Source organism: Brachyhypopomus gauderio, chromosome 2, assembly GCF_052324685.1.
Source record: "Brachyhypopomus gauderio isolate BG-103 chromosome 2, BGAUD_0.2, whole genome shotgun sequence".
Lineage (NCBI taxonomy): Eukaryota > Metazoa > Chordata > Actinopteri > Gymnotiformes > Hypopomidae > Brachyhypopomus > Brachyhypopomus gauderio.
Window position 1 is genome coordinate 14,311,324 of NC_135212.1, and position 10,918 is coordinate 14,322,241.

General features: G+C 41.9%; 1 protein-coding gene across 1 annotated transcript; it reads right to left on the reverse strand.

Moving 5' to 3' along the window:
* Positions 1-3,758: 3,758 nt before the first annotated feature.
* nkx3-2 (NK3 homeobox 2) lies at positions 3,759-5,769 on the reverse strand. Its single transcript, XM_076997415.1, has 2 exons — positions 5,180-5,769; positions 3,759-4,793 (listed from the first exon to the last, which is right to left on the reverse strand). The coding sequence occupies exons 1-2, from the start codon at positions 5,577-5,579 to the stop codon at positions 4,357-4,359; spliced, it is 837 nt and encodes a 278-aa protein (XP_076853530.1). The 5' UTR covers positions 5,580-5,769; the 3' UTR covers positions 3,759-4,356.
* Positions 5,770-10,918: the final 5,149 nt, after the last annotated feature.

The following is a 10,918-nucleotide window of genomic DNA, read 5'->3' on the forward strand; positions in this document are numbered from 1 at the left end:
TAAACACATATCTTAAATACATCTCTTAAACACATCTCCTAAACACATCTATTAAATACATCTTTAAACACATATCTTAAATACATCTCTTAAACACATCTATTAAATACATCTTTTAAACACATATCTTAAATACATCTCTTAAACACATCTCTTAAATACATCTCTCAAATACATATCTTAAATACATCTTTTTAACACATCTCTTAAATACATCTCTTAAACACATCTATTAAATACATCTTTTAAACACATATCTTAAATATATCTCTTAAATACATCTCTCAAATACATCTCTCAAACACATATCTAACATACATCTTTTAAACACATCTCTTAAATACATCTCTTAAACACATCTATTAAATACATCTCCTAAATACATATCTTAAACACGTGTCTTATACATCTCTTACTGTAAATATATATCTTAAATACATGTCTTACTGTAAATATATTTCTTAAATACATATCTTACTGTAAATATATCTCTTATACATCTCTTAAACTGGCAGCATTGTTTAGTGACAACAGGAAATAAAGTTGGCGAAATGCAGCAGTTTTGGCGGACCTACGTGTTTATTGTTTAGGCGATAAAACGGCATAAAATAATGGTGGATGGAAGAGAGAGAGAGAGAGAGAGAGAGAGAGAGAGAGAGAGACAGACAGACAGAGAGAGAGATGGAGAGAGAGAGAGACAGACAGAGAGAGAGTGAGAGTCTGAGAGAGAGAGAGAGAGAGAGAGAGAGAGAGAGAGAGAGAGAGAGAGAGAGAGAGAGAGAGAGTCTGAGTGTATCTCATGTGTGACTACAGAACTACATCTATATGATCTCAATGCCAACACCATCTTGAGTGGCTAAATGAAGCTCCATCTGCGAATCATTTCCAGCGCACATTGAGCGAGCCCGTTTTCGTTTAATCGTGTTGAACTGAGCTCACTCCTGAACACACTCGAGTGCTTTAGGCCTACCCTACCCTACCCTACCCTAGCCTAGCCCTACCTCCTGCTTTCTCCCTCACTCATTTCGCTGCATTTTCCCGGAAAGTCTAACCGTCGCACTCGTGCGTATTTACATGGAAGAATTTAAAGGGAAAGTGTTGGAACTTGAGTGAGACCCACCGGCCCATATAGCAAGAGAAAGACCTCCTTATGCAAAATAGAGTCATGTAAAACCTCAAATTGTACGGATCTTTATCCGAACAGATCAACCACAAACTGTGGTCGCTCGACAGATGCCTATTACTTAGGAATTAGCAGACGGCGCTTAAACGCAGACCCGTAAATGGCTCCCTGGGTCTTTCACTCGAACCGGACTGGGTGCACTGACAGGGGAGAGGACGCCAGGACTGTACTGATGATGGCGATTATGTTCACTTCATTCACACATGATCCACAGACCACCACCACCACCACCATCCTGTCGGTCCTGTCCTTTATAGTCTGTATTTTGCGCATCCATTATTCTGTAAATAATAAAAGCCCGAGGCCACAGGCAGCTCCCTAAAGCCACCGGGGCTCGTCTGCGGTGCGCTCAGTATCTGCAGTACAGTCAAATGGACATATGTGAACATATTAATCCCGACACCAACGACCCGGTACCGGGCGGCAGGTCACGGATAAAGTTTTATCGCTCCATCGTTAAAGTGAAGATAAATAAAAAGACGAAAACGTTTTCTTCTTAGCGTCTTGGTTATTGAAAATACAGTACAATAACGCAAGAGTTGTAGCTGTATATTATAATACAGTGATCATTGATTCAACCTTAGCCCCGTGTTTGGTCGACCGAGAGCCCCTTTGTAAAGTTTAAGAAGGAATAAATGTGTTACTGACCCTCATTAAACACCCTTTAAGGAAACATAAATGTAAATAACCACGGCGCACACGGTTGTGAACTGCTCCTGGGACCCAACACACGGGCGGGAAGGCCGGTGGTGCTCCATGAAGGTGACATTGCATAAAGGAAGTTTTAGGTTTCCAAACATCACAACTCTGCCCTTATCCGAGGAACCCAAGGCGCGGTGCCGGTAACCCAAGGCGCGGTGCCGGTACAGCCCCGACGATGCTCGGTGCGCGGCGGTTGAGCGGATCTCACACGGATGGGGGAGTTTAGAGGAAAGAAACGCGCTCTGGTCCCCTGGACACCCGTGTGAGGACACCCGTGTGAGGACACCCGTGTGGGGACACCCGTGTGGGGAGGTGTCCTTATAGGGACGAGCAGCTAGTGAGTGACGCACGGACTGTTATGGGCCTTCAACAACATGCGCCTTATTTTATTCTTCAGAGAGCTTAAAACAGACATCATTACAGTGACATTATAATATTAACGAGCTTGCGGCCTTTGTGTTGGGCTCAACTGGATTGAATCAACCCTTTGTTATGAGATGTTTGTTGTGTTATTGTAACTAGATAATATTATGGGTTGCATATCATCTGTTATCATTGTTTCAACCCAAAGTAAGGTTGGGTGACCGAGATAGTTTTGAGAAACCCCAAGTCCCTAAAGTACATATAGACTACCGGTAGCGGCTTTTGCAAGTGTGTTCACTAAACGTTTAAAAGATGTTTTCGTTATATTGGTTGGAGAAAAACGAAAGCGCTAGTTTGACGTATTGTCCCATTTGGGGACAAGTCTCTATTTGTCATACATTCAATGAAAGAGTACTGACCACGCAAAAAACAAAAATACATGATATATGCTATGCATGCTATATTTGAAAATATATGAACGAATGACTGAATGAATAAGTGAATGAATTGAGGGTTGAAGCCAACCAACGAGGATAAAACGGAAAAATAAGAATTACACAAGGAATAATTAAACATCCAGTCTACCATAGGCCCAAGATTCTGAAAGTGTCGCGTCTGGCAAAAATAAAAAATAAAATAAATAATGAAATAGCGTTGTGAAAAATATGAAATGAGAAAAATAAGGAGATCGCTTTGAAATGCTAAAATAATTGTGTTCACTATTGTATTTCCAAGGCAGTAAAAGACCGCGAGGTGCAGGTCTCGCGCTGATCTACAGTTCCAGAGTTGCATTAAATCACCGTGTCAGGTGCACAACTCCCAGCACGCAAAGGTACTTTAAATCACCTTAACACCTTTTACTGCGCAAATTCAGATTTGGTTGACACAGAGGTCCTTAAAAATGGCGCGTTAGGCCCACGGTAGCCTGTTTATCAACGTCATGCGACACCCCTTCCTTCCAATTCAAACTATAACCACAATATTTAACAAATATCACTAAATATTACCTAGCCTACAATTTATATTACCAATATAAGCAAGCACGAACATATCCATTATTATTGTTGTTTTTGTTTTTATTGTGTAGTAGTAGTAGTAGTAATAGTAGTAGTAGTAGTAGTAGTAGTAGTAGTAGTAGTAGTAATTACAATAATGACAACGCAAGACTACAACAATTTGTCGATTGTTCCTAAACATGTAAAAAAATAAATAAGATTAGTTTTTCAAAATAAAAAGGTCTTTCTGTGAGACGACGCTTACAAGCATTCTTAACGATGTTACGAAATTAGTCTTTCTACTCTTTAAAGAGCTCTTCTGCAATTCATTTTAGGCAATCTAGCCATTATTAATGGGTTGTGCAAATTTCACGTTAAATTGAAAGACAACAATGTCTGCTGTGTAATCTAAAGTTTTTTCAATATATTAGAGGGCCACAAGTTATATAATTTAATTTTCTAGTTCTGTAACACCAAGAGTGGCAACAGCGAACAAACACGGAGACGCTTCAAGCTATGCTTCATATTTTTAATGTTTACTTTCGTTTTCAATAAACAAAACATTTTACACTATTAAGAAAGCATATTGATAACATTTCGTGGTTTCACGTTAATGCCACGACTCGCTTTAAAATACGATCAACAGACCTTCAAATCAGTGTATTTATTTTAAGATGTTCCTGTCTGAAGGGAATGGCAAGTGGCGGAGTCTTACCGTTAATGTTACCGTTACCGTTACCGTTAATGTTACCGGGACCGTCACCGTTACCGTTAAACTACACCCGCAGTGCGGCTGTATTCACTTGAAGTGCAGCTCTCCAACTGGAAGAAAAAAATGTTTCAAAAGCCTCTACGCCCCGTGAACCGAAACGAATAACATCCCGTACATTCAGGAAAAAAATAATAATAATACCAAAAGTATCATAATACCAACGTGATATCATTTAGTCCTTAGAGAGACACAGGAATATTTCAGCTTAAAACAGTTGAAGGCAGTTATTCGGAAATATCTCCCCTTCCTGCTCCCTGGGATGCTGCGGCCATGAGATCGTCCTAGTGCGCACTGGAGAATAAATAGAGACCGGCGCGGAGTCACTGGTGCCCGGCGCGGAGTCACTGGTCCCCGGCGCGGGCCGACAGGCTCCAGGCGGGCAGGCAGTAGGCGTACGGGTAGTAGTAGGAGGGTTGCAGGGCGAGCAGCGGGGGCCGCAGCACCTCCCCGGGGGGGTACTGTCTCTGGTCGTCCCGCACCAGAACCTTCACCGCCACCTTCTTCGCTGCGGGCGCCGACGCCAGCAGGTCGGCGGCCATCTGGCGCCTTTTCGTCTTGTACCGGCGGTTCTGGAACCAGATCTTGACCTGCGTCTCCGTGAGCTTCAGCGAGGCCGCCAGGTCCGCGCGCTCGGGCCCGGACAGGTACCGCTGGTGGTTGAACCTGCGCTCGAGCTCGAACACCTGCGCGTGCGAGAAGGCCGCGCGCGAGCGCTTCTTGCGCTGCTTGGGCTGATCCGGACTCTTCTCGCAGCCCGTCTCCTCCGCGTTATTGCAATCTGTAAAAAAACAAAAATAAAAGGTATGAACGTTTGAGTTTGGAGTATTTTATTGGGTCATTTTATTTAATATCGTGTATTTGAAGATGCTCCAACACCAATAAACATGTTTGTAAGAAGACAGGCCTCCACTTCATCCGTGCAGCAGGGTTCGTGTTGTGGAGTGGGTCGGTACTATGAATAGGTCAGCACATCTAAATTCAGCAGAGTTAAAGAGCTCTTTCATTTGGCTTGGCCAATTCGCCGTGCGTAACGGAATCTTCGCTTGATAAATCGGTCTTTTTTTTGAGCCGAATACATGTTACTGTTGTTGTGCCGTGTAGTGCATTAAGCCGTACGATGGGTGTCTGTTTTTTGGGAATAAACCGACCGAGCCGCAGACTCACCAGACACGGTGGCGGAGAGCTCACAGTCGCTCAGTCCCTTTGAGGTGTCCACAGCAGCGCACTCGTGGTCGGTTTCGTCCTGAAAGCTCTCGTCCAGCACATCAGATGCAGGTATATCTCTGATCTGGTCGGAGTGGGCTCCAGGTTTCGCTTTACTCTCGTTATCGTCGCTTAGTCCGGAGTCCGAGTCGCAGCTCTTCTGGTGGGTGTCCAGGCGAGTCCTGTCTTTACTCCGACGAGGGGACAAGTCCTCGGACGCGCCGTCCATTTCTCCAAATATTTTCCAACACGCGGTTTTTGAGAAACACACATCCAAATCCTTTAAACGACGCCCTTCCTCCTTCTTGTTCAAAATGGCCTGGATGGAGAACGGCATTAAAGAGCTGCCACGCACAGCCATAGCAAGCTAGAAAAGTCCGTTTCGCTTAAATAATAAAAAAGGTTAATCAATCCGCACTGGTTGTGGACTCATCCGGATCTCACGCGCTCGGACTGGGATGTTCGGGTCCCCGGTGGGTGTCTCATCTCGCCCCGTGATCCCCTCACGCGCTCCTGCACGCTCCACATCCAGGTGGCTTTGTGAGCGCAACTCACACGGCGCCTCGTCCCACTTCACCTGCGGGGGACCAAAAGCCCCGACCGCCTCCTATTGGACCGGCCGCACCAGTGCGCTGCGGATTGGCCCTGGTCAACTCTCACACGTTCACACCACGTCAGAATAGCCAGTCTATGAGATCTTAACCCTTTGGCGTCTGTTTGAGGACCTGGGCGGACTGCAGACGAGGTCATGTACACCGTTCATCAGTCTACATTTATCAAAACACAGATAATAATACAGAGTGCATTCATGCATTGCAAATTTAGTCAAAGGCTGAAAGAAACGACGTGAAACCAGACAACGTTTTGCAAACCGTCTGAAGAAAGTGTGTGAAGACATAGCTGCACCATGTGAGGTATTGTCGGTGAGTGGCTCTCCCACACACAAGTGATAGTACTGCTACACACCTAACAGTAAAGACACAGGCTTCTCTTTGGTCTGGCCGCTTGAAGAATAGCAAAGAATAGGAAGTCTTTTTTGCGCAATTCCCCCAACGTATCTTCTCATTTAAAAGGAGAATTCGGGAGCATATTGACAGGATAGAAAGTCAGATAAAAGACGTCAAAATTAACCACATGTGAACTGTTCCTGCTTGAATAAGAGAGCGATTTGACTTCTAAAGATCTGTGATAGGTTACCGGTATACGGCATTATGTATTGATCAGATGTGATTAGCAGTAACACATTTATGAGTCAATTTTCAAAAAAATTATTTATATTATATTTTAAAGTTTATTATTTATATATTATTATTATTATTATTATTATTATTATTATTATTATTATTATTATTATTATTATTATTATTTAATTTAGAGGTGGCTCTAGTTGTCTAGTGTACCAGTTGCTTTTACTTTCCATTATTAGTAAGTGTATTAATGCAACGTCCGAAAATGCAATATGTTTATATTTTCACAAAACGAAAAAGAGCGATTTTTGTACCCGCCGTGTCGGATTACAGATGAAATGGAAAATTAAAAATGTTTTTTTAATCAAGAATATGTACTCTCCAGTACCAGTGTAAGTCGTAATGTCCGCTTTTATTTTGTGATTTTCATGTACTTAATTTTCTTATAATTTGTTTAATACAAATACATACATAAAACACAAATGCCTTTTTATTCACAGGTATTGTCCTTAATATTTTAACAAAGAGCACAACATTTAAATTATCTACTGGGGAAAGGATTTAAAAACACACTATTTCCATTTTTATACGATTTTGTTATCTGTTTTCCTTGACCAATAACGTCAGATACACGTTCATTACTATAGAAGGGATGGGGGACTTGGGTTAAACGTGTGTTGGGGTAAATCTACTTGCTAAAATATGATAAATCTTACTCGCGCGCGCACACACCACATCATGTGTGTGTATGTGTGTGTGTGTGTGTATATATATATATATATATATATATATATATATATATATATATATATATATATATATATATATATATATATATATATATATATATGTATATATAGCAGGACAGCTGAGAGAGTCCGAGTGAGGCCCGGACTATCTCACTATCTCAGCGTGTCACTGTCCTGCTGCAGTGATTTATTCCAAGGCCGCACCGCCGAGGGACGCGCGTAACTTTGACCAAACTGCCCAAAATATTTACACTATGGGATGTTTCATGCTGGTTTAGGTCGTTACCAAAACTAAGTTTACACAACATTATTATTATTATTATTATTATTATTATTATTATTGTTGTTGTTGTTGTTGTTGTTGTTAATATTATTGGTTTCGTTGCAGTTAACACGAGATTTCTTTTTTTTCAGCAACAACACCAGACTGAAAAGTGAATTATTGGTTTAATATGTGTAGGCTGTACTCCTCATGTGTTATTTATATGGTCTTGAAGTAAGATTGTGCTTTGGGAAACATTTCTGTTTCAGACACACTCTTCTCAGAAGTAGTCTCTGTTTGACCCATATGGGTTTATTTTCAGTGTTAATCGCTGATCGACCACACGACGGCAGGACTCATAATTTTCTTTAGTTTCGGGAACTTTAGCTTCACTTTAGTGAAATCCAGAACAAACTGAGCAGAATCAACATCTTAACGTTTTAGTGTTAGAACCTGATAAATACGTGACAGCAACCAAACATCATGCACCTTTTGGACTTCAGCCTGCTTTTGAACATTATCCCAACATTAGGGATCGAGTTAGATCTCTCTATCTGTTTGATCTCCTTTAACATTCTGTCGTGTGGGTTTGACAGGCTACATCTTTTTAAAGTGTACTTGTAAATAAACGTGATAGTGAGAACCCGAGTGTCCCGATCAGGCGTTTCTCTGTCGCCATCTAGTGGGCGGTCGAGGTAGTTGCCGGTTCTACCCCACCGAACCTCACTACTCTTCATTACATGTTTCATTACTATTAGCTACTATGTTTCCTCCACAATCACGTTGGCTGTGCATGACAACAAGTCGTTTGTTTCAGCGCATTCTAAGCGGATATTAACTTTTCACAGAATATGATCATCAATGCAAACGTTGCACGCCACAGAGAAAAGAAGACACGATAATAATAATAGTGTCTGTGTGCCGAACTAGGCCCGTCTGTAGAAGTGTAATTCACACATGATGGTACCACGGTGGCATGTTTCTTGAGGCTCTGCGCAGGTCCAGGTAGCGCACACACTGTGGAAATCGTTAAGTCCATTTGAAACACTTTGTTTTCTGCTTTTAGTGAACTTGGGAGAGCTTTTATTATTATTTTAGTGAACTTGGAGAGCTTTTATTCCGTGGTTATGAAAACTCAAAGCGCTTGTTTTCCGTTACTGTGCTGGTGCAGCAGGGTAGTTACCGCACATTACTGCGTGCTGTTATTTTTCTATTAGGATAAAAACCATTTGAGAATCACACTGTAGACAATCCACCTCAATACCACAACAAATATTTATAGAACCACCAACACAACTATGCAAACAGCTGCGCAGGAAGTTAGGTTAATATCCTCCTTAATACCAGTTTTCTTGTTTTCTCTGTACAGTAACGAATACCATAAAGACCACGTATCTGTCCACAACCCCCAAAACAGACTTTCAGAAACCTCATTCTAGTGTGTGTTCATTACATTCACATGGGCCGTGTCTAATCTATTAGCTGATATCACTATTAATGCTGTTTCCATAAAGATCATCATTAAATGGAAGAAAGGGGACTACACACACACACACACACACACACACACACACACACACACACACACACACACACACACACACACACACACATTTAGGTATATCTGGGTGACAGACAACTCACAGCTTAGCTCTGAGATTAACATGTACAAACAACTGTGTCAGTGTTAATACTGTTACTTCTAATACTGTCACTGTTAATACTGTGTCTGTAAATACTGTTAGTGTTAATATTGTATCAGAGTAAATGTCAGTGTAAATGTCAGTGTAAATAGTGTAAATGTCAGTGTAAATGTCAGTGTAAATGTATGCCACCCAATGGTCCAGTCAGCAGGGGCCTGTTGGTCAGAATCCGACCAGTGACGACCAGGGTAGAAAGTGGCTGACAAACCAACAGGTGAACTGCGGTTTGTAATTGTACGCTTAACAAAGAAAGCTAAGAGAGCGGAGGCCATTCAGGTGGTGAACGAGTGCAGATCTACCTTCAGCTCTTTAAACAGCTCTGATCTATCACCACAAATCAGTGTTCACGGTGAACAACCCTCCATTGGTTTGTATGCACAAGTAATCCATCATTCACAGATTAGCATACAGGACTTTACCTGATTTTATCATAGCTGTGTGTGAGGGGAAAAAGAACAAACGCAGAACTGTGTTTGTTTTGGTCGCAGCTTTCTGAGCCGTGTTCGCATGGTGCATTTTTCTGTGTTTTCTTAACTGCACATGTGAATAGGAGAGTGATATTTGGTAGTGTATGTTTTGTTAGTGTAATGGCAGGTCACCAATGCATGCAGGCTGTGTGCTGGCACCCAGATGGCAGAAGAAACATCTTCTGCTTGTTCATACAGCACCGGACAGCTGGACTAAGCCACTAAGCACATCAAAATAAATTTGAATGTTATTAAAAAGTAAATGTGTTTACTGTATTTATTTCCAATCCAGGATTTAATCTTTGGACTTCCTCTCACTGACCAAATGTAACAGAGCTCTTTGCATTTTAAGTGTACATGGGATGTGGGAATATTTTGAATAGCGTGTGGTCCTACACGGATATATAGATCATGGTCAATAGCTGGTGATACATGTGTGAGAGCATATTTTAAAAGGTCCAATTTAACAGCAAGTGACAAAGGTGCCTGTATCTGTACCTGTATCTGATGTGCACATGTTGTGATCACTGGCACAATGAACCATTTGGCAATGATTCTATTTATGTTTGATAAATTTGTTTTTTCTGCCAGAAAGAGTAATGTGTGAACATCTCACACACACACACACACACACACACACACGTCACTTCCTTGCTTACCAGCATTATATTTTTCTTGAGAACACACATGCTTGAACATGATTCTCGTGGTGTTTCTAAAGACGAGTCATAGTTCAGTTCAGGACACATTTGCACTACTTCACTGAACCCACTTCAGGACACACCAGAACCTTCACAAACCCTGCGGCCCATATCAAAATGTTGCTGTAATTTCAATATTTGCCATAAAGGTTGTAGTGTGTTTCAGAGGAAGAGTACGACACCATACGTTCCTCCGCTGAATGAAAACAAGCTGTGGGTAATACAGCTCTCTCCGCACACGTCACACCTCCGACAGGTCTCAAACGTACCGCGCCAGCACCAATGGTCCTACCAGTTCTGTTTTCCACACCACCCCCTCATTCTTGCCAAACGCAGCCCACAAAGTTCGTTGAGTCACAAATATCACTTGACTATGTCAAACCAACTGAAACGTAGTGATGCGTTTTCCACGTCCCGAGCACATTCTGTGTCTTGCACTAAGGTCTAACAGAAAACAAACCGACAAAAAGAAACATGACACATCCATAATGTTTCTTTATTTGCCACGTGGACTGTGGCCATGTCAAGGTACCAGTCTGAGCAGTACTAACGGAATAATCCACGTCGTCTCCAGAGACTGGTCGGTTTTGGCCGGACTACTTGGCACTCAAAGCTCAACACTGACTTAGCG